Source organism: Cupressus sempervirens, chromosome 1 (assembly GCF_028749045.1).
Source record: "Cupressus sempervirens isolate cs-2001-9-10 chromosome 1, ASM2874904v1, whole genome shotgun sequence".
NCBI classification, from domain to species: Eukaryota; Viridiplantae; Streptophyta; class Pinopsida; order Cupressales; family Cupressaceae; genus Cupressus; species Cupressus sempervirens.
In genome coordinates this window covers 200,788,595-200,812,864 of record NC_143118.1, presented here as the reverse complement: position 1 = coordinate 200,812,864, position 24,270 = coordinate 200,788,595, and the positions used below count along the sequence as shown (strand labels likewise).

The 24,270-nt window shown below is 34.9% G+C and overlaps 1 protein-coding gene across 1 annotated transcript; it reads left to right on the top strand.

Moving 5' to 3' along the window:
* Positions 1–14,544: 14,544 nt before the first annotated feature.
* On the top strand, positions 14,545–17,526 carry LOC149576819 (mitotic spindle checkpoint protein MAD2-like). Its single transcript, XM_089820252.1, has 7 exons — positions 14,545–14,827; positions 14,954–14,969; positions 15,064–15,194; positions 15,417–15,537; positions 16,635–16,738; positions 16,886–17,007; positions 17,190–17,526. The coding sequence occupies exons 1-7, from the start codon at positions 14,755–14,757 to the stop codon at positions 17,241–17,243; spliced, it is 621 nt and encodes a 206-aa protein (XP_089676378.1). The 5' UTR covers positions 14,545–14,754; the 3' UTR covers positions 17,244–17,526.
* The last annotated feature ends 6,744 nt before the right edge of the window (positions 17,527–24,270 follow it).

The window sequence follows — 24,270 nt, the reverse complement described above, 5'->3', positions numbered from 1 at the left end:
AAAAAAGGAATCAAGATCTTAGGACAAAAAGCTCTTGGTGGATAGCAATAAGACTCTTGAAGAAACAAAAAACAAAAGTCTTTTCTTTGATGATTCTCCAAAGTGAAGAAATGTTGAATGCATAAAAGAAATAATAGAAACTCCACTGCAAAAGATGGAAGAGCTAGTGAAGGAGAGCATAGACTCCAAAAAAGAGGAATTACAACAATGTACAAAATTTTGGCAGACACCAACCACAATACAAGAATCTTCTTTTTATAAGATGAGTGAGGAAAATGCAAGGGAAAAGGATCAAAGTAAGATAAAAAGAATTATTAGACAAGATTTTCAGGTCTTCCTAAATAAGGATTTATCAAAGAATGATGATATGGAAATGGTAATTTTAGATGAGGCAGAGAAAGAGGATTTGGAAATATTTACTGAGGAATTGATCCAAGTTTTTAACTTTGACAATATTGATAAAATCAGTTAATCACAGAAAGATGATTTATTATTGCAAGTTCTAGAAATAGGCAGAGATAATTACACCTTTGAAGATTTGAGAAGAGATATGTTAAGCATTGAGGAGGAAGATAAAAGAAATAAACGTCTACAAACAATTGACTCTAGAACAATAACAATACAAGGAGATGGTATTGATTTGAGTAGTATATGAAAGGCACCAGATTTAGAAGATAATATATATACTGATAATCAGAAAAGTCTTGTAGAATAGACAATGAAAGAATAGTGAATGAAGAAAAATTTTAGAATGAAGAAATACAATTTGAAAGTACTTTAAATGCTCAAAAGAACATAGAACTTCTGGGTATTTTGATGAATCAAGAAGGGATGAATACCCCTAAATATGGCAGATTGAAAGCTAAAAGAGGAAGGAAGTCTCTTAAAGAACTTAGAGAAGTAGATGGGTAGGAAAAGAACAACAAAAGATCAATCAGTTACTTAATACAGGGAAAAGGAAGAACCTTCCCAAGGCAGCATGAAGATCACTACCTGGAATGCTAGGGGCTTGGATACACCTAACAATAAACGATTACTAAAACATAATTTAAAACAATTTGATTATGAAATTATTATGTTACAAGAAACAAAACTAAATAAGGAAGGAGGATTTAAGCTAGAAAATAAATTAGGTAGCTAGAGGAGCCTCAGGGGGATTAGGAATGATTTGGAATCCTAGGAAAACAACTCTTAATATACTGAAATCAGATTATTCATGGATGAGTAGTAGAATTAAAAGCATAAAGACTAACCTACAACTAATTCTAATAAACATATATGGTCCAATACATAACGTAGATAAAAAAATAATATGGGAAGGAATAAGTCTATTTATTAATAATCACAGCAATGAACTCATTCTTATAGGTGGAGATTTTAATACTAGCATGAATATAGATGAAAAAATTGGAGGCATCCAACAAAGTTCCCAAGCATCTTTGGAATTTGAAAAATGGATAGACCTTAACAACCTTTTTGATATTCCTATTAATAATGGTAAGTTCACATGGAATAATAGAAGGAAAGACTTCTCCTTTATAGCTGAGAAATTGGATAGGTTCTTTCTCAAAGGAGAACTAAGTGGACTAGACTTAGATATTTAAGCCTCAATCCTACCTATAGTAGGATTGGACCACTATCTTGTTAGGATTGAATTTGTGGAACCTTCTAAACCTATAAGAAACCCCTTTAAATGTGACAAAATGTGGTTTTTAGACAATTTTTTTATGGAACTCATTAGAGAATGGTGGAATCAAGGCAATTTTAAAGGTTCCAAAATCTATATATTTGTCTCTAAGATGAAAAAGATTAAAGAAAATACACTTAAGTGGAATAAAGAACATTTCAATAATATATTTAAAGAAAAATTAGACATCAAAGAAAGCATAAAAAATTAAACATAGAAGTAATTAAAGAAGGTATGAATAATGAGAACTTTCTACTAGAAAAAGAACTCCTCGCTAGATAGGAAAACATCCTAGCAAAGGAAGAAGTCTTTTGGAAACAAAAATCAAGAGAAAAATGGCTAGAAGAGAGAGACCGTAATACAATTTTTTTCATAATAACACTTTATATAATAGAGATAAAAGAAAAATTATTAAAATTAAAGACTCCTCAGGATCTATCGCTGAAAACCCTGACAACATATCAAATAGTTTTGTAGATCATTTCAATAATTTACTAAACAATTTCAAGAGTTCGAATATGATAGTTAAAGAAAAAATGCTTGAAGTTATTCCAAAATTAATTTCTATAGAAGATAATAAAGTATTAAACTCTCCTATATCTTTGGAAGAAGTCATATCTATGTTATTCAACATGAACCCTAGTAGTTCTCCAGGTCTAGACAAATTCTAGGCTTTCTTCTTCCAAAATGTTGGAATATTATCAGAATTGATCTTTGGAAAGCCATTGAGGCATCAAGAAATGGTGGTTCACTACTATCAAAAATTAATACTACCATTCTTACTTTAATACCCAAAAAAGATGATCCTGAAAACCCACGATATTTTAGACCTATAGCTCTTTGCAATTCACCATTTATAAAATCATATCTAAAATTCTAGCTAACTGAATGAAAGCATTTCTCCCTAATCTTATTTTAGAAGAATAAACAAGTTCTGTACCAAGAAGATCGATTCTAGATGGGATACTCATTATACAAGACACATTACACTCTGCCAATAAAAATAAAATGGCAAGCATGTTCGTGAAGCTAGATATCCAAAAGGCATATGATATGGTTGGCTGGAGGTTTTTATGCAAAACCTTAGAACCGTTCAGATTCTCTCACCAATGGATTAATCTTATCTATCAATGCATTTCAACAATTAAAATCTCCATTCTTATTAATGGGACCCTGAAGGCTTCTTTGACACATCAAGAGGAATAAGACAAGGAGATCCCCTATCTCCTTTCCTATACATTAACATGGCAGAAGCCTTAGGTAGGACAATTACCAAAGCATACTCTAAAGGAAAAATTAGGGGTATTACTGTAAAAGAATGTCTCTAATATAACCCACCAACAATATGTAGATGATACCATTTTACTAGGAGAAATTACAATAAAAGAGGCCCTAAACATTAAGATGATCATTCAATAATATATGGAAGCTTCAGGTCAAAGAGTGAATGTTGTACAAAGGAGTAAGGGTTTTTTTTTTTTTTTTTGTTGGGACAATATCCCAAGTATGACATTTTTCCCTCTACCCTATATTTGGCCTTCTTTTGATACATATTGCATGCTTCTCATAGTTCAACACTGGCAAGTCATACAATGGAAAAAAAAAACCACATAGTGACAAAACAAATGATATCACTTATAACAAATGGACATGAAATCTTGGTTCAATTTGAAACCAATCATTTGGGGCAAGTAAAAATTGCTTTACTAAGCGACACATGAAAATATATTTGGGTCAATGTCAAGTGGTTCAAAGACATTTTGAAACAAAGACTTGACTGCATGAAATCGTCACATGAAAGGAAAAAGCAATGTCAGTAGGGGCCCAATCATGAGACATGACAAAAAGTTGACTTTAAGAAGGGGGCCACCTCTCAGATAATTGGGGAAAATTCTACACGTGGCAACATGAACTTGGTAGAACCAATTATGTATAGTCCCACTTCTACTCCTCTATCTTGGTGCTTGAAATTATATATACAAGAGGTACTTTTGGCCAAGGAGAGGCTTGAACAACTGGAAGTTAACGTGCAAGAGAGGGACCTCCAAATACATGTTTTGGCTGTAACAAATAAGTCTCTGATAGACACTAACAATGCCCTAAAATCTCAAGTAGTATCAATGCAAGAAACACTTTTGGCAGGAAAGCTAGAATGCCAAAGCATGAAGGAAGATTGGTAGAGATCGAAGAATGAATGGAAAGACTCAAAAGTTGCATGGATTGCAAAAAAAGCCACAACTAACATTGTTACAACTCATAGCAAGGAGACACTGATATATCACAATAATCTATTGGAGAATAGGGAGGTGGAAGAGGGAAATAAGATTTTCTTAGAGGTTACTAAAGCTTGCAATAAATATACCAAGATTTGGATCAAGTGGACATAGAAGCAGTTAAAACTATGAGTGAGGCACATGATAACGAAACCAAAGAAAGGAAAATTAGGGAATCAAATATAGTTATTAAAGAGGTAAAAGACTACGACAAAGGGGAGCACATGTTGGAGCTAGCAAGAGGCTTCGTAAAGGAGGCAATGTTTTGGAAAGGTCAAATCTGCCAAGCATGGAGGGTGGGTAAGATATCTAAGGAAAGAGATAGACCAATCAAGGTGGTTATGCCGAATATTCAAGACAAGAAAAACCTATTAAGTAAAAAATAAATCTTAAGGGGCTCTTGCTTCTTCTTGGAAGAAGATCCAATAGTGAGACAAGAAGAAGAGAAAAGAGCAGAAATTGAAAAAATTAGAATAACTAGAGATGATGGCAAGAGAGCTTGGTTGTTCAAAGGAAAAGCAAGCATTGTTCACTTTGGTCATTTGTCCAACATAGAGTAGTAAGAGGGCAGCAAAGACTTTGCAACAAATTCTAACCCATGCAACCACACATTAAGCTCTACAGTCATTTCAAGGGACAAAAATCCAACATTGAACCTCTCTTATCAAAATCAATAGCAATCAAACTCAGCCTAGGCCACCATAAGTATAGTTTCCTGGAACTGCTAGGGATATCTATGGAGGCATGGCCCTAGGCTAGGACCTATTGTAGAAGGCAATGGCATTATTTGTTTGATAGAAACACATGAATACAAGGGTAGTAAGACTCCTCTGTTTGAAGAGTATTGGAAGGCCTCAGTGTGGAATGAGGTGACACACAATGGTAAGGGACGTGGAGGCATAATGATTTTAGTTAACAAAAGGGAAGGCTGTGTCATCCATATGGAAAAAGAGGACATTAATAAGCAACTCATTTGGTTCAAAATCATGGAAAATAACAATTTCTCATAATTGTAACATGTTACTTTGCTCCATAGATTTCTAACATCTATAAGAGGTGTGGTTTAGGTCATAAGGAGCCCTTTGCAACTCTAAAGAAAGATGTAGCTATGTTCTTGCAATAGGGGGATGTTCTCCTTGTTGGTGACTTCAATGCTAGGACAACAAACTATCAAGTTAGCATATTTAGCTACAATGCTCACACCAATTCGATTTGGCTCACAAAAGAGTGTAAACACCAGTAGGAAAGAGTATCAGACAATGCTAGAGGATGCAATCATTTTGGAGAGGAATTGATTTCCTTATGTGGCATTTTTTACTTAATAATTTGCAATGAAGTGGCTAGATGGTCAAAATTGGGCATGTTTACTTGTAATACATACAACAATGCTAGCGTGGTGAATTATGTTATTTGTTTGCATAATTTATATAAAAGTATCGAGGATGTGGTGATTGGGGAACATGCATGGGATCTTAATTTAGATCTTAGACTACTGCACATTACTTTGAAGTAGACAATAGTAGAGCAACCAAAGACAAAAAGTCATTGTCCTTTTCAGCCACCTTCGTAGGGCAGAATTTTGTTGACTCAAGAAAACAAGGACATCTTTAAGATTGCCCTTGAGAGATTATATATGGTGGAAGATAGACACATGCATGATATCAATAGCCAATCTTTATCTAAGCTCATTCATTTGGCTCTTTCCAAGTGCAAAAGATCAAAGAAAAGAAAATATGAAACTAACTCCTTTCCAATAAATGCCTAGTTTGACCAGGAATGCAAAGTGGCTAGGAGAAAGCTAAGAGAGTCCAATAAATCTAGCCTTGACATTAGAGTTTACAAAAATACCCTAAAGAAGAAAAAAATTTGATTTTATGGTCTCAAGAAGAGAAAAGTTAATCTTTTTGAGCAAAAATAATCCCAAACCTTTTTTGAGAGAAATTCAGCCAAGAAAGAAACAAACTAAAAATAATATCGCAGCCACTCAATGGTTTGAGTATGCCAAACAACTTTACGAGAAGGATAGTGGTGTGGACTCACCACATTTTGGTCAACAATATAGAAGACCTTTTTACTATGCAAGAGGTTGAGAGGGGTATTAAAAAGTTAGGTACCGGTAAGGAAAAAGACATGGAGGAGCTTCAAGAAAAGTATCACAAGTGGGGCACAAAAACTCTTTCACCTCTCATTACGAGAATTTTCAACAATATCAGCTAACACAGGTTTCCTAGTGATTGGATGATTAGCCTCACTATACCTCTATACAAGAGCGGTGAGGTTAATAATCTCTCTAATTACAGGACCATAATGATCAACCCTCTATTTGCAAAACTTTTTGGCAGCATGATAGAAAATAGAACCAACAAATGGGCAGAAGAGAATCATAAGCGTGCATGTGGTCAAGTAGGTTTTAGGCCAAAGCACTTGACTGTGGATCATAACATCACCTTGAGGCACATTTTCGAAAAAGCACGAGAGAGAAAAGATGAGGTTTTTTGCTGCTTTGTTGACTTAAAAAAGGCTTTTGACACTGTCCTTAAAGACAAGCTTTGGGCCATGATGGAAGAATTGGGTATCCCTACAAATCTTAGAGTTGTTGTTCATAGAATGTATGAAGAAGTTAGTGTCATGTCCCTAAATTTTAATGTAATATTTTTATTAAATTAATTAATTAACTGGTCCCAAAATTTAAATAATATAAGGACCTTTAATTAGTTACTTTAATTAATTAATATGGGGCCCAAGTTAATATATGTATTTGTGGTTCCGATTGATTTAATATATTTCAGACCTATTTTTATTTTAGTTTCCATTGGTAAGTGTTGTTGTTAGCTATCTTTGTACACCCTCGGAAAGGTTTTCCCCAACGAGTATTTAAGCATGGCTTGTAGGTAGTTGTAGATACACATTCTGATTATTTATTTCGTACTCTTAATTCCCATTGGGATTCTATGTTGTTTGCCATTTCGGAAGTGAAAGATCTTCCCTACTTGGCTTATTCAATTTTGATGGGATTCAACCCTCACCCTATTCCATCACCTATAATACTTCACTCAAATCTAGAAAATTGAAGCACCATCTTTTGGCAAATCTGATTGAAGGTTATGTGTGTTCTAATCTCCATTTTTGAGTCTATATGTGAAATATCATTATTAATTGGTGCAAGTGTGTATCCAGCTAGTCTTTGGTTTCCTGTAAGGTGTTTGTGTTTAATATGGTGCATTTTGCATTGCGAACGACATTGTTGAACTTCTTTGTTTTCTTCCTTGTTGTAATTACCTTTAGTTCACCATACAACCTCCTTCCATATCACCATATGGACATATGACCTCAACACACCACTATCTTTCTGTACCTCCCTCTCAGCCTCTAGTTTGTCCATACCATACAACTGTCTTTCCCATTGTATGCCCTCCTTATCTCTATCTCGCATAATTGCCCCTCCACCTCCACCATACAACCACCTCTTCCCTTGTCACCTACAACCCTTGAATCCACTACTGTACGATCACCCAAAGTCCACCATATAGTCACTTGTTCCTGTACTATACGACTTCTCACTACTTGCTCCTTGTCGTATGACCTCCTTGTCCTCCAACATTGCAGTATGACCTCAATCCATTGTGCATCGCCACCTAGCGAAACTACATGAAGCATTGACCAAAGCATTGGCCTGAGGCACTGACCTAAAGCACTGGCCACCCGAAGCACTAGCCACTCGAAGCACTGACATGAAGCACTAACCTGAAGCACTGGCCACCCGAAGCACTGACCTAAAGCATTGACCTGAAGCACTTGCCACCTGAAGCATTGACTCGAAGCATTGACCCGAAGCACTGACCTAAAGTACTGATCGAAGCACTAGCCTAAAGCACTGACTTGAAGCACTAGCTACCCAAATCACTAAGGGAGAACTATTTGAAGCATTGACCTAAAGCACTGGCCACCCAAAGCACTAAGGGATACTACTTGGAGCACACAATCATACTACTTGAAGCACACGACAAGACTATCTAGAGCATACTATGGAACTTCATAAGGAAACTCTAGAATAGAACATTATACTGGTATTAGAGAAGAAACCTTTCGAGAGCATCACTTTCAGGAACATTACTGAAACCGTTCGAAACATTATAGTTAGAGCTAAAATTAGAACTTCAGAAGGCATCTCAAAGTGTTTTAGGAGTGATGTTGGGGTCAAGCAGGGCTGCCCACTTTCACCAACTCTGTTCAGCATATACGCTGAGAAACTTGAAGAATGGTTAGACATGAAAAATGGTGAACGTATCCAATTAGGTGAGTTTATGATACAATTGCTCCTATATGCAGACGATCTCATTTTGGTTGCCAAATCTGCATATGGTTTGCAAGAACATTTACTATCGCTCGAGTGCTTTTGCAAAATGGTTGGTATGCAAGTTAATATCATTAAAACTGAAGTTATGATCTTTTCAAAAAGCACAAAAACAACATCAATATAAATTCTATTTTGAGAGCAGCGTTCTCAAGGAGGTAGTAGAATATAAATACCTTGGGATTGACTTCAACAAAAATCTAAGCAGGAATGGCTATAGAAATAAAAGGGTTTTGGGAGGTTGGAAGGCACTTTATGCTTTTCAAAATAGGTGTTGTGATGCTAAGATTTGGGATTGGAAAACCAATCAAATTTGTTTGGGCTTCTTGTGCTATCGGTGGTTCTTTATGGTTGTGAAATATGGGCTAGCAACATTTTAGACTTACAACGGAGACAAATAGAGATGATACAAAAGTGATGGATTACCAACAAGTTTAAAATCAAATGTTGTCATGCCCTAAATTTACGAGGCAAAACACAACCAATTTTAAAAAAAAATATTGCAATCATATTCTTTAGTTTTCCATGGCAGTGCCAAAATATCTCTTAACATTTATTTAAAATCTAGGTTATGACACAAGAGGCATGTCAGGTTATCATTTTGATTTCACGTTAGAACTTGTAATAAGACATTTTATGCATACATGTGAAGTACAAGTAGTATATCCATGAGGTTGCAATGATTTTATCGCTTTGTGAATATGACTATGTTATTCAATAGTCCTAGATGTTCCGACTTTATGTTGTGTGACCTTGCTTGTTACATTCTTGGTTTAATATTCTTAGGGTATAGCTAATGCTATTTAAATGGAATATTTTCATTTTGTCCTTTATTAGTTTTTTGATTAAATTACTGTTTACCACCTAAGTATTTTAAAGCGATCCTTGATTATTCATCCTCCATATTCTATATAACCATACCTTCTAGCAACTTGTTCATCCAAAATGAATATTCCTACTTTATTTTACTATTACTATTTTTATCATTTTATTTTATTTTATAATTTTCATTACTTAATTTATTATTTTTATTTTTATTAATTTAACCGTTGATTATACACTCCATTATCATGTGAAATGATCCGTACGAGTCTTATTATCAAATCTTTCATTTAACAATATAATTGTAAAATAGATCATCCTAATGGTCTACTATTTTCCACCATTTCACTTAGCTATCTACCATTTTTAATTATTATTAGTCTTACCACAAATTTATTATTACTAACTTAACTATAATCCTAACCACTAGCACATGACATCAATCACAACCTACCTCTATAAAAGAAAACACACTTAATAAAACAACACACCCCTTTCCTACACATAACATGAACTAACTAAACAATTAAAAATAAGACAAACTTACTTAAATATCCACTTTTTCTTTAATCCTAACTCTATCTTGTTATCCCCTTAAATCTCCACATAACATTCTTATTATCCAAGCTTCACATTCCCTCCCATGTGAAATTTCTTGCAACATAGGGTCACATGATTCCTTTTACTCCTTGCAAGGTCTAGTTGACATGGACCCCAAGTTGGGGTCCCTGACATGTACTTTTCCCCAACAACTAATCCTTTCCTCCCACTTCCCAATGCCTAGCTCCCCTTTTTCTAGGTGTCATGTGGTGGAATAAAGTCAGATTCTAAATCTGCACAAACCCCAAACATGCTAAGCACCTAGGAGAAAGGTTAGCCATGTCAATCAATATTATACTTACCAAAGTTTATTAATATGCCCAAGGTGTGGCTAAGTGGACTGCCTAGCGGGAGCCACTGCCCCCCCGCTATGTGCTGTCCTTTTTCTAAAGAAGTGACACCTAGATCATGGGGGTGGGTTAATGTTTAAATTAGTATACATATTTATATATGATTCTTTATTGTTATTCCCCTTCCCCACTTTTGGCACCTAGGTAAGAGTATTTGATAGATGTGTCTCTTTTCTTTTTTTAGTTTTAATTTTTTTTTTTGTTTAATATTTATTGTTTATAGGATGGTGATGTTTTCTTGAGTAACACCTAGTGTTAAGAGCTAGGTGCTTAGGTATTAATATGGTTCTGACATAATCCTCAAACACACACACACACACACACACACACACACACACACACACACACACACACACACACACACACACACATAGAAAATATGTGACAAAGGTCACATGACTCATGCGAGTCACTGATTTTCAATTGTTTATAAGTTAAGAGTTTATTATTTGTGTGATTCTATATTCTAATGTCCTAGTTCTTATTATTTTAGGTGTTGGATTCCCAAGGGTATAATCTCTTTGAATATTTTATTGCTCTATATTATGGGGGAGGATTTATTTTCTTTTTCCATACATTTTCTAGAGATGAAATGTGTACCTACAGCAAGTCTTCTCATAGATTTGGACTAGGTGTTTTCTTTTCTCAAGCTTTTTTTTTTGTTGATCCTACCATGGAATTTTAGTGATCATATTGAAGATGTGATGTTGTTATCTTAGAATTTGAAAACCAAATGATCTAATTTTCATACACACAAAATGAACTATCAAAATATGACAACTTTCTCCCATTACATAAAATATGAATTTACAATGCAACATCTATATTTTGAATTGATCAACTATATCTATAATATTCTTCCAAACAATATTTATGAAATATTTCTACCAAGTGATTTACAAATGACATAAGAAGAAGGGTCTTATTACATAACTTCATCATAATACATCAAACCTCATAATGAATATTTTCTTACAAGTAAAATATATATCGTTTCTCAATCTTTCCATTCACATTTTCAAACAATAACAATGATAACAATTCCCTTTTACACCACAATGAAATAACAATGGGAGCTTGATATGACAATACATTTGAGATGACATGAAACATTGGTCTCTCTTTATACACTTGATTTTAAATTTTTTTTTTTCAAGGGTGAAACCCTAATATCTTCAAGGAATCCTTCTTCACAAAACCTGCATACACACAAACTAGGAACCATGGAGGTTCACCTCCCATCCTAGGCTTCTATTAAGCCACCCATCGAGCAGGGGAAACAAGAACAAGATACACACACACCACATTTGACAATACATGAGAACATACAAGACAACAAATAACACTCCCTTCCAAGGTTTACACATTGATTCACCATTGGAATCATTATCACATTGGGTGAAGGTGGACTCTTCAAAGAGGAGATGCCATAACCAAACATAAACATCATATTGCAATTGCATTTTTCCTCTCAAGGCCATCATAAAAATCTTCTTCTTCTTACATACAAAACCCCCTTGTATCTCCCAAAACAATAAGGTATATGGCTTCAATGGAGCCCACACTCTATGAAAGAAAAATAACTCCTCATCATGAGGTAAATTTTCTCAACTACAATGTTGAGCCCAACTAATCCCTTCACCCAAGGCTTCTCTTCCCTCCCAAGGGTGAGTGAATCCTTCACACCCATGATCACATTCAACATTTAAAGCAAACAAGAAAATTCAAGAAAGAAAACCAAGAAATTAACAAGAACACAATACACATTTACAACATCACAACACAATGCCAAATTCTTCAATACAAGATGCACAACAACATTGCATGAACCCATAACAATATCTCCATACTTGCAAATTCATTATGTAATACTAAGAGAAAAGAAAATGAACATGGTTTGGATCACCAACCTTGGTTGAAGCTAAAGGCAATGATATTTGTTGTAGAGCTCCCTTAATCTCCCTCCAAACCCTAATTGTCTCTAAACTTAGAGAGTGGGTGAACAACCCACTAATTTGATCAAGACTCTCTAATAAGGCCTTCCCACTAACTATTTTAGCAAAGACACCTAGCCACTTCCTCTTACAAACTTGTTTCCTCTAAATTTGATATATTTGACTTAGTGGGAAAATGAGAGAAAACACATGTGACAACTCCAAATTCGAATCGATGGAAGAATGAATGGGTAAAGGGACCCCCTAGGCTGTCTAGGCACTCACATGGTCAAAATTAGGTCCCTAACTTGATATACTATCATATGGGTAACTTATTTTCACCTAAAAGACACTTTGGGACCACTTGATGACCCCTCAAAACCCTAGCCAAGTCTAAATTCGAATTTCCTTTGATTGTGACTCATCCTACCCTTTGTCAAGTGGGTTTACTTACTCATTAACAAGGTAATTAATTTTAGGGTAAATTACCACCATGATCAAAACCCTAAATGACATGTCAATTACACACAAAGTCCACAAGTGTCAAGTGACACATAAAAACACATTCCGCATCACCGTGACATGCCCCTAATGCATCTTTATGATTAAACATTTCCACATGCAAACAAACTCACAATTACGAAGAAAAATACTTTCACAATGAGGCTTTTGAATCTTCCAAAGATTCACCTTGGTTAAACTATGTTCACAAAGGTTTGGAACTTGTTTCCCCCAAGAATTTCCATCATTCCACTTCTTGCACATTAAACTCGAGCATCAATAGTCCAAGGAGGTCATATATAATATATCTATCATAAATGCATATAATTTCATAATTCAAATTCAATTTCCTTCCCTAGTTATTTCAAATAGTTCATTCGAAATGTTAAAATATCAAAATCTGCATATCATAAGTCATCATAATCAAATTAACATTTATCTACATATTATAAATCATCATAATCAAATTAACACTTATCTCTATACATAAATCATCATAATCAAATTAACATTTATCTGCATTAATGTCATCTGATTTCCACAATCCATTAGTCATATCATGAGAAGATTTTCTGGAGCTTGATTGTGTCACAATTTTTTAAGCATCAACATTTCGGATCACACACAGTGATCCATCATCAGGATGAGGAGTACAAGAGAATAGAGAAAAAATAAAGTCAAATTAACATTATTATTTTTTCTCTATTCTCTTGCACTCCTCATCCTGATGATGGATCACTATGTGTGATCCGAAACATTGATACTTAAAAAATTGTGACACAATCAAGCTCCAGAAAATCTTCTCATGATATTTATTTGCATGTCAAATTAACATTTCACATTGCATTATAATCTAGTAGTATCATGTCATAAAACTGCATCTATATGTGTTTGATCATTTCATGCACAATATCAGGTTCTTAGTGTATATCATAAATGTAAAACACTACTGAAGTATCAAAATCAATAGATAAAACAATCCACTGTCCATCTAAGTCTCGAATTGTTGTCAAAATATCAAAGTCTTGAATATCAAAATGTAAATAAAATATTTATGCTATGATGAGTCGGGGTGAGGCCTCACAAATGCATGGTCCCCTATGATATCATGCTTTGTGAAGTGGGAGTGATATCTATTGAGGCTCACGCTATGGCTCACCTTATTAGCTATCTTAAAAAACTTGAAAAGATGGAGGCAACTAGATGGCCTAATATGGTCTTTGAGGATACTTTGTGTAAACGTAAAAGGACCTGAATGCAACAAAACATCAAGTGGATGAGCAAACAGGATATCCATTTCAACATTTGTCCTGCCAACAATAAAGAAATAAAAGCTTCTTTTGTTATGAAGAAATTTCATAAGAGAAACTGGGGAAAGGGGCTTGGTAGAAAAAAGGCTTACTACATCAGCAAATTCAACCCCACATGATCACCGCTAAAAGGAGTATATAGAGGCCATAATACCGTAGAGAGCTAAGACATTCATTGCACAACTAAGGACCAACTCCCATCAACTTCGATGCAAGACCAGGCGGTGGAAGTGACTAAAAGAACTTTGGAAAGAGAGAATTTGCTTGTTTTGCAATTCCGGGAAGGTGGAAACTGAACAACACTTCATTTTGGAATGTGAGACATACATGGACAACAAGGTCAAATTTGTGGATATCCTATCCGACAACTCATGGTACAACCTATTCAACAAAGAGAACATTGAGAAGTTGGTGGTCTCATCATCAACATTCACAAAAAGCGAACTAAATTAACAAAGTCGGTGTAGTGTGTATAGTGTCCCATAGGCTATTTCTCAGCCTTGTGAACATTAAAATCTCATCTATTTATCTATCTATCTATCCATAAAAAAACCCTTTTGATCTTGAAATAAATGCACTATGATGGTATACAATATTTTTTTAAGAATAACAATATAGAATCCAAAACCCTAACAAAACTCAAAATACGCATCCCCAAAATCAACATATTTCTTTAATCGCATATTTAAAAAGTGAGCGCAATTTATTCCTATACGTTTATTCCATGTCCTCCGACTCTCTTTGGAAAAAAATAAAAAACGTACTAAAAAATCTAGACCACTCCAACGCTCATTTTATATTGAGAAGATAGCCGTTGAGCAAAATCTGATTTGAATATAAACACTACAGCTCATTTCAGTTTTTACCGTCATTTGTGAATTTTATTCAGAGAAGAGAGAGAGCAGAGAAAAAGAAGAAAAGAAATGGGGTCTATCCAGATTTCCAGGGACGTTATCACGCTTACAGGATCGGCAGCCATTGTTAGCGAGTTCTTCTGTAAGTTTGTTTGTTAATATTTAATGATTCTCATAACTAAAATCAAATTTTTTCCCCTCTTTTATTCGAATAAGAGATCAATCTCACTTGTCCCCTGTATTTTTTGACAATTCTTGGGGAGGACAGCTTACGCCGCCAACAGGTACCTTTCCTTTTTCCTTGTACATCTTTCCTCTTTTCAGTAACGAGTAAAGTAGTGATACATTATAATGCCCTTGTTCCTGTTGGTGTTATAGTATTCTGTACCAGAGAGGGATCTACCCATCTGATAGTTTTGGGGCAACGAAGAAGTATGGTCTTACAATGCTCACTACGAACGACACTAGAGTCAAGGAGTACCTGACTGCCGTTACTTCTCAGCTAGCAGGTGATCCTTATTTTCTGCCTCTAAATCTGTTATGGGTCGAGATCCATTTCTGTTAGGGTTTTCTCTTTGCTTGTGGTTGTTGTCATTGGATATCTGTTAATTTGCAAGCAATTTAATATAGTAACATATTTTCATGATGGGGTTTCTTCCCATGTTTCTGATCTATTTGTCTGCAATTCCTTCCTTTTCCAATGAGCTTATTTGTTTTCTTTCAACAATTAGAATGGCTGGAGAAGGGCAAGTTACAGAGAATCGTTCTGGTTATCATGAGCATTGCCACTTCAGAGGCTATGGAAAGATGGAATTTCACTATTCACACTGACAAGGATGTTGTCGAGAAAGGGTATGTATGTTTGGTTATTTTGTATAGTAAATCTTGGGGTGCTGTTGGCTGCTATTGGATAGGGTCCAACAGAAGGGGGTTTTTACTGCTTAATTTTGTTTAGTAGTTCCATATGACCTGGAAAGGTAGCCATTAATGTAGGAATATACGTGTTTGTTTTAATGAGCCAAGCTGTTGAGGGATGCCATCTCAAATATTAGACCATTTCAAATATAGATCATGAAACTGATGTTCAAGAAACGCTGTTGTTTAGGACAGAGGATGTGATTAGCTGCTGAAAATGGTAGGGAACTTCTTGTTTGCAGAACTTAATAATGCGGTGGTGAGGATTTTCTAGATATATTCAGTGAAAAGATAAAAATGCCTTGGATAAAAATTGCCTATGTGAATTTAATTATCTCCTCTGAAATTTAGGTGTAAAAAAAATCAATCCAGCTTCATCTCAAACTCTTCTACAATGAAAATTGCTGCTCCAGGTTTATCTATAAGGTTTCATGGGATTGCCAGCAAGCACAGTTAAAATAGCAGCAGTAGCCGCCTCCATAAGACCTACACCTTCTCCCCAAATCTCAGTAGGAGATATTTTCCATAGAAAGTTAAATTGTGATATTGCAATCAGGATTCAACTGTGTAGTTTTTGAGTCAAACTCAACGACCCATATTTCATGAGTAGCAGTTTGCACAAACCTAGCTTTCATGCATTGTGAATGGAACACTTAGCACGCATTGGATCTAGGTGATGCTCACAGAGGTGAAGCACGGGACTTCTTGGGAGGTCACCCATCCCAGTACTATTCAGCTCAAGCATGCTTAACTACGAAGTTTCCTCCATGATTAAATCCACTCTTCTTGCAACCCATTTGTTTACAAAATTCTTGCTTTGAAAACTGTTCAAGATGCTTTTCTTACAGAGGACTGCTAAATTTTTTGTTCCGGTAAGAAGGTTTGAATATAAAGTGTTCTTATCCAAGTGTTGTACAGCACCATAACTGTAAAAACCCTTGGGCACGTCATATTTATGAGTCCATCTCTTCTATTGTTTGTCAGACACACTCTCATATTTTCTTTTTCGTTCTGGATTTTTGTTTTGGTTGCAGGGGATCTCGAGAGAAAAGCGATAAGGAAATTATGAGAGAAATTCAGGCAATTATGCGCCAGATCACATCTAGTGTCACATACCTCCCCTGTTTCGATGAGCCCTGTAAGAACGCTTCTTATTAGATCTATAAATCTACCTAGTACCCATTTAAGAAATATTGGTGTGTCTGTCTTGCTTATTAATTGAATTCGAGATCATACCATTGTTGTTATCAATTTTGTCAACTAACTGAGATCATTCCATTTTCAGGCACATTTGATGTGCTGGCTTACACAGATAATGATTTGAATGTTCCTTTCAATTGGGCTGAGAGTGATGCACGGTTGATAAACAATCCCCAAGTAGTGAAGCTTCATTCTTTTGACACAAAGGTATTGATCTTCCCTTTTTCTGCTTGGTTAACAACCTCTTCTTTTACATCACTCTTGTTATCCTTGTTTTTATGGCAACTACTAAGGACACTGACTTGTGGCTTAATATTTTTGTAATTCAATTAATAATGTAATAAAAATTCGGAAATACCTGACCCTATGATATATTGCTTGTGTTACAGATACATAAAGTGGATACTCTCGTTTCTTACAAACAAGAGGATGACGATGAATAATACATAGTCAGATACACCTTGCCTCCTCGCCAAAGGAAAAATGGGTTTCCTTTGTTACGGTGCATGGTGGTTTCTTCGCTGTTTCCTCCCACTTGTGCAATAATATATTGAAATATGTTTTTTTGGCTCAAGTCATTGGATGGATGATACTGTGTTTCTTCACAGTTGAAGTCCTACTCATGCAAATTGCAAACAATTTATCTTTTAAGTTTTAAAGGTCCCTCTTCTCTGTAAACTTCTAATGTTTCACTGTAAATGGGCTTACTATTTTCCTCTGTTCAAAGTTTGGAAAGTTTTATTATTGGCTTAAACTGAAGAACTCAAATTATACTGTTCTTATGTTTCTAAATCATTCTCACAACTGTTTTTTTATAAAAATCTATTATTTAAAGTCATTTTATCAAAACCTGAAACATTTCTATTGTTTTTAGGCTGCAAAATTTCCTATTACAAAATTATACTATTTCTTATCAATAATTTTCACTATGATTATGTTAGTTCTTAACGATTTTCTTAATTTTGCTTTTAATAAAAAAAACAACTCTATTTAAGATTTTCACAATCAAAAGTATCTTTAAAGAATTTTTTTAGGCTCTATGTCAAATTTATCAATGAGATGTGACTCACATTACCTATGAGTTTCCATATTATTACAGATGAAAACTAAGCAGAAGGCAATGAGTTGCTTTCAAGTAAGTAATGTAACATAATAGATAACATGTGCAGGAATCTCGAGGTAGAGACTTGCAAATAAGTGGATGACTCACAGTACCAATGAGATGTGCACACACAAGTGTTATGGCTATTAGTTTCCATATTATATAGAAGTAATCTAAGCAAAAGACAATGAAATTACTTTCACTAGTGTCTTTGTGACACTTTCATTTAACATGTGCATGAATCCCGAGGCAGAGAATTTGAAAAAGGAACATAACCTAAATAACATTATTAGAATGAATGAGTGAATGGAGGTTTTTAATGATATCTATTAGCCCAAAGACCTTTAGCCCCAGAATACAAAAGAAGCATCCAAGTGCGCAAGCATCCATCCCTGTTGATCAGTTTTTATCTCCTCTTACTTTTGACCAAATAATTTGCAATCTGGACAATCCAATCTTATACAAACAATGTATTTAGAGGCTCAACGAATGGAATAACATGGTTTGTCTTATTTGCTTTGGATGTCATCAAGAAGCCATGCGATCCATGATGCAAATGCCATTAAGTTTCCACTCGCCCAAACATGCAAATAAGACAAGCCATGTTATCTCATTCGTCTTCGAGTGTTTTCCACCTCCTAATTTTACATCTAAGATAGTGTGAGCTCATTGGGAAATTACCATTTTTGTTTTCCATTTTAGATATGCCTCTATGTAATGTTTGGTGATCACATGTGGGATTAAAATGTTTGATGTAATATTCTCTTTTTCTTTCAAGTTGTTTGTGGGTAGTGTATTGGACCAAAGACTTTTAGCCCAAAGAGCACAAAAGGAGCACCTACCCAAGATCGTAAGAATCCATCCCCACCGATTAATTTTCAATTCTCTTATTTTTTGACCAAATAATATGCCATTTGAACAATCCAATATTCTTCAAACAAGGTATCTAGAGGCTCGACATTGAGGATATCCATATATTTGCTTTGGATGTTATTAGAAGCTGTGCGATCTATGATGTAAATGCCATTAAGATTCAACCCAATTAGACATGCAAATAAGACAAACCATGTTATCCCATTCCTCTTTGGGCATTTCCCATGTCATGGACCAATATTTTTGAAGTATGTATAATATTTTCCACCACTGTTGAATCCTCTTTGGTATAGGCTTCCCATCTATGGTTGTTATGAAATTCTAGCCCCAAACATTTGTAGTCATTTACAAACTTGCAATGGGCTGCCTTTTTTCTCTTTTCAGGGTGCTCAATTGCATTCTCACTTCCTAAGAAAAGATTCTAGAGCTCTTAGATGATCTTAAAGACCCTCTAGTTGTCTTAGCAAGAACAACAGGATCATCTACATATAACATTAGCTTTATTACATGGGTAGCCAAGTCACTTCTAAAACTCTTTGAAAGCCCATCTTTAGTTCTAATTTTGGCCTACATCTATTCATAAAGCCTATGGACAGCCACCTTATATTTATATAGAACTCTTAATTCTCCCTTTGCCTATATTTACTTCTAAATATTGTGTCAAAAACTTTCCTAACATCCACAAAACAACAAAACCCCTCTCTACCCTACTTTTACCAAACCTTTTGGACCAAATGCCTAAGTGTGATGCAATGGTAAAAAGTAGAGTCTTTGGTCTAAAGCCAATTTGACCATTTGCCCCTTTCTCTTCTTTTTTGACCCAACAACTAATTCTTTGTTCCACCATGTTTTCAAAGAGCTTACCAAATAGGGGGTTGACCATTGCTACAGATATAATACATCAACTTAGTTTACTTCAAGAATTCTAGTACATGCTTTTAAAGTATATTGTTTACCTTCTTTTTCCTTTTTCTTTTTTGGCCTTGTTGACTTTAAGAAATCATTTAACATGGAGTTTAGGAAAGAAAATTTGGAGCAAAATGGAGGAACTTGGGATTTTTTTACAAGCTTAAAGCTCCAAGGCATAAATGCATTACACCACAATCCAATTAGAACTAAAATCAAAACTAAGGAGGGGATGTTTGAATGTTTTAGTGGTGACATTAAAGTTAAATAGAGGTGCCATCTTTCCCCCATTTTGTTTTACCTATAAATTGATAAACTTGAAGAATGTGGCTAAACAAGACTATCAAGGAAGGTATTCTTCTTGTAGGCTATGTAGCAAGGCTACTTTTATATGTAGATAACCTTATCTTGATTATATAAACTACAAATAATTTGAGAGAGCATTTGAACGCTCTTGAACTTTTTTGTGAAGAGGTAAGAATGAAAGTAAAATCCAACAAGCAAATTAACTTCATATTTGAAGGTTGCTCATTGGAGATAGTGGAAGAATACAAGTACTTAGGAACTATTTTCCACATTAAGCCTAGTTGAGGACACTTGTAGGTCAAAAAGGATCCAAAGAGGGTGTAAGGTTCTATAATGTCCCCTTTTTTCTGGTTACTTGGAATTTAGTGAATTATCAAATTCCTCTTAATGCAAGGTGCAAATATTTGAGTTATGAATGCAACAAGAATAAACTTATGAACACAAGTTAATAAATTAAAAGTATGATTGGTAATTCCAAATGCTAGAATAATGGCAATGCACCAATGAATAATGCAACGGATTATGATGGAATGCATATATGAACAACAATTCCAAATGTCACACTAGACTAAAATTGATAGTTTTAATTCTATCACATTACAATGATAATGCAAAGATGATTAAATCAATGACTATGCTGTATGCTTGGCATTTTCAAAGCAATACTGAAATCCTATATATATATAAAACACAATTTTTTATTTCACAATTTAATCATATGTACATTAAGTTGTATCGTGTCTCTAATATTTGATATGATGTGTGTTCGAAGTAACATGATAAATGTTTGATAGAAGTATGTTGTCTCAGATGCTCTGACATGAAATATGCAAATACTCTATACAAAAATTGTCTTTGATGTCTTGATATTATATGCTCTTTGAATGGTGGCATCTCTATTTTGCAATTGTTACACTTGCACTAAATAGGTTGTGATAACAACAATCCATGCTCTTATTATTGAGTGGATTCCACAAAGGGAGATGAATTATAAAATCAATTCTTCACATTTCATTTGGAAAGCCGATCAACTTAGCATTAATATGTACCAAAGAGGCATGGTGGAAAGACACCAATCCTCATTACCAATAACTACTATTACTAATTCATAACTAATATGATTATTATTAGTAATCGTATATGATTGCTAATTAAACATAATGTTTAAAATATATGCCAATTATCGATGGATATAACCATCATTGAGAATGGAATCAATCTACACACCACGGGGATGCACATTTGTTGTGTGTTGATTGTTGGTGGGTATATGAAAGGCATCCCCTTAAATTTGCTTGACCACAAGCAACCTCAAGTTAGGATGTTGGAGAATGCGTTCATTCTCCCAAGTGGCATCTTCTTCTGAAAGGTTTGCCATTTTATAGGATATTCTCAATTCCTTAGCCTCTTTTCTTGGGTGTTGATAATGCCTCAAACTAGAGGATCAATTTCCCACTATCATTAAGAGAAGGGAGGCTAGGAGAGATCTTGTCATAACTTCCCGAGGGCTTTTTGAGGGACTATACAAGGAAGACATTATGAATTTTACTCTCTTTGGGCAAATTTAGAGTACATGCCACTTCTCCAAATTTTGTAGTTATTTCAAAGGGACCATGTAATCAAAGTTGTTATTTTTCAGCACCACTCTTCTTAAGTGTAGATTGTATGCATGGTTGCAAATGAAGATAAACCATTTCCCCGTTTTGAAACTTCATCTGATCCTATTGTTGTCTGCATATATCTTATGTTGGTTTTGTGCTTGATGCAAATTGTCAAGTTTAGAACCTTTAGTATGTCTTCACTAGTACATTTGGGGGTCATTTTTGACCTAAATTTTCAACAGAAAGCCAATTTGGCTTTTCAAATTTATTTATTTTAAAAAATGATCTCGATAACATTGAAATTTCAATGCAAGTTAAGTTGGGAGTTGAAATTTTGAAGTTGTCGGGAATATAAACAAAAAAAGAAAGAAAGTGAAACTTCATTTGTTTATGCAACAAAGTGTGGGTGCATGGGAGGGAGGCTTGAAGAAGAGTTTTACAGTGACATTTAAAGGTAAGGGTTTTCTGAACATCTCGATAGTTTGCTAGCTGAGACAAGTAGTTGCATTTTGTTTAAAAAGCCCTTCTTTTTGCCACTGTTGGATTTTATATACTATTAGATCAGGAAGATATTACATTTGTTTCGTTTACTGTTCCACCATGGTGGCCATATTTGAGTTTTGGTCAAACATTTATCATGCGGTGGTGAGTTGTGCTATGAGCATTTTATCAGTGTCATTTTGTCAGAATGTTGGAGGGACGAGATAGTCAACCGAACAATTTTCCCATCCAATTCACAGAAAATATTTGGTGCCGAGAAATGATCCGAAAGTTTTGTGGACTATTTTCTAAGCTCCCATCGTGTCCTCATCCTCACTCGCCTACTCGTTTGACATCAATGCTCCATGACATCCAATCACTACTCCCATATTTAAGTTGATCGCCCCAGGTGTCTGCGATTTCCTTTGGGCTTGTGTTATTGAAGCACAAAGGATTTTCATGCCACTGAGAAGCTTTCCTAGGGCTATTGAGGACCTTCTTCCCAAGAACCCGTACACTCTCTCTTCATCACCATCCCCTTGTGTGTGGTAGAAATTGATGATGAGCAGTTCCTCTTTGTGTTTGACATTATGAATTTTCTTTTCCTCATTTTTAGCACTTTCATCAATTTTAGCAGATTAATGCAATTTTTTCTAGAAAGGTATGGGATGCTTCACCCCCTTTCATTTGTAGGGAAGGATGCCTCACCTTTAGGGTTTCATTATGTTTAGTTTTGGGGAAAATAAGCATTTCTAGGATTTCAAGATGAAGGTGAAAGAATTTATAACTTGTTATTTCTTAGATTATTGTGATAATTTAACTAAAACATAGTTCTTGCACATAAAATTGTGTTAAAAGCGACGAGTGATGATGGGAAGACAAAGACAAAGGTCTTCAATATGATTGTAGCCCTGGAAGCTATGTTGTCTGGTTCTGCTTTTTGGGTTGTGGATTTTGGTTAGTGAGCATAGGATTGGTTTCCTTGATAACATATTGTTGGTTACTATGTTTCTTTTTCTCTTGATATACTCTATATCAAAATCATATGCTTGTATTTTCATGATCTATTTTTGTTGTCTTCCATTCAAAGTCCTTTTGGTTTAAAATGCATTTGAGACTATTGTGTTCAGCTGAGATAGTGAACTTATTTCTAACCTAATATTGCTAGAATTTGGTGAGGGTATGGATAATAGCTAGCTTTTTCTGATCATAAGTAGAATATAGTTTTTTAGTGTCTTTTAATTTCCTACTTTCAAAGGAAATAGGGTACTTGTCTTGCATCAGGACAACCCCTATCCTAGTTCCTAAAGCATCACATTCCGATACAAATGGTTTATTTGTTAGGTATGTGAGTGAAGCCCCTGTGCAAGAAAATCCTTTTACAAATATTTGGTAGTAGCTGCAAAGTCCATAGAATCCTCTCAAATTTGATATATTTTTAGGTAGTGGCCAATCAAGTATGGCTTCGATCTTATCTTGGTGTCCTTGTACTCCTTCCTTGCTTATGACATGATCTAGGTATAATATTTTAGTCATCCCAATTTCACATTAGAATTTTTTTTACAAATAAGGAGTTGGCTCCCCATTATGTCAATCAAATCCAGAATTGTGGTCACATGTAATGAAATAAACATTAGATTTTTTTCACAAATAAGGAGTTGGCTCCCCATTATGCCAATCATATCTAGAATTGTGGTCAAATGTAATGAAATGAGCGTTATGGATCATATGACATTGACTAGAGACATGGGCGTGTGTGTGTGTGTGTGTGTGTGTGTGTGTGTGTGTGTGTGTGCGCGTGTGCACATGTATATATGCGCGCACGTGCACACACAAACACACACATATGGGTTTCATTTTCATCTTGCACAATCGTCCTCTTCATTTGTTTTTGCAAAACTTATCTCCATGCTATAGAAAAATATTGTTTCGATGGATGTAGAACAAATTGAAGCTAAACATTTTGCTGACCTGTAATTCAAAGTAAGCCTATTTTAGCAACTTGTCTTAGTAATTTTAAGCAGCGACATATATGATATGATGTTGAAGGACATTGATTTGTTTGCGTACAATTGGATAAAAATGATCTTGGGTAGTCTCTTGTAATTAGGTTTTCCATGCCACAAATATTGATCTATAGTTTGAAGCAACCTAGTAAATGAGGTAACAAAAACCTCCAAAAACTCATTTTTCGATACCATG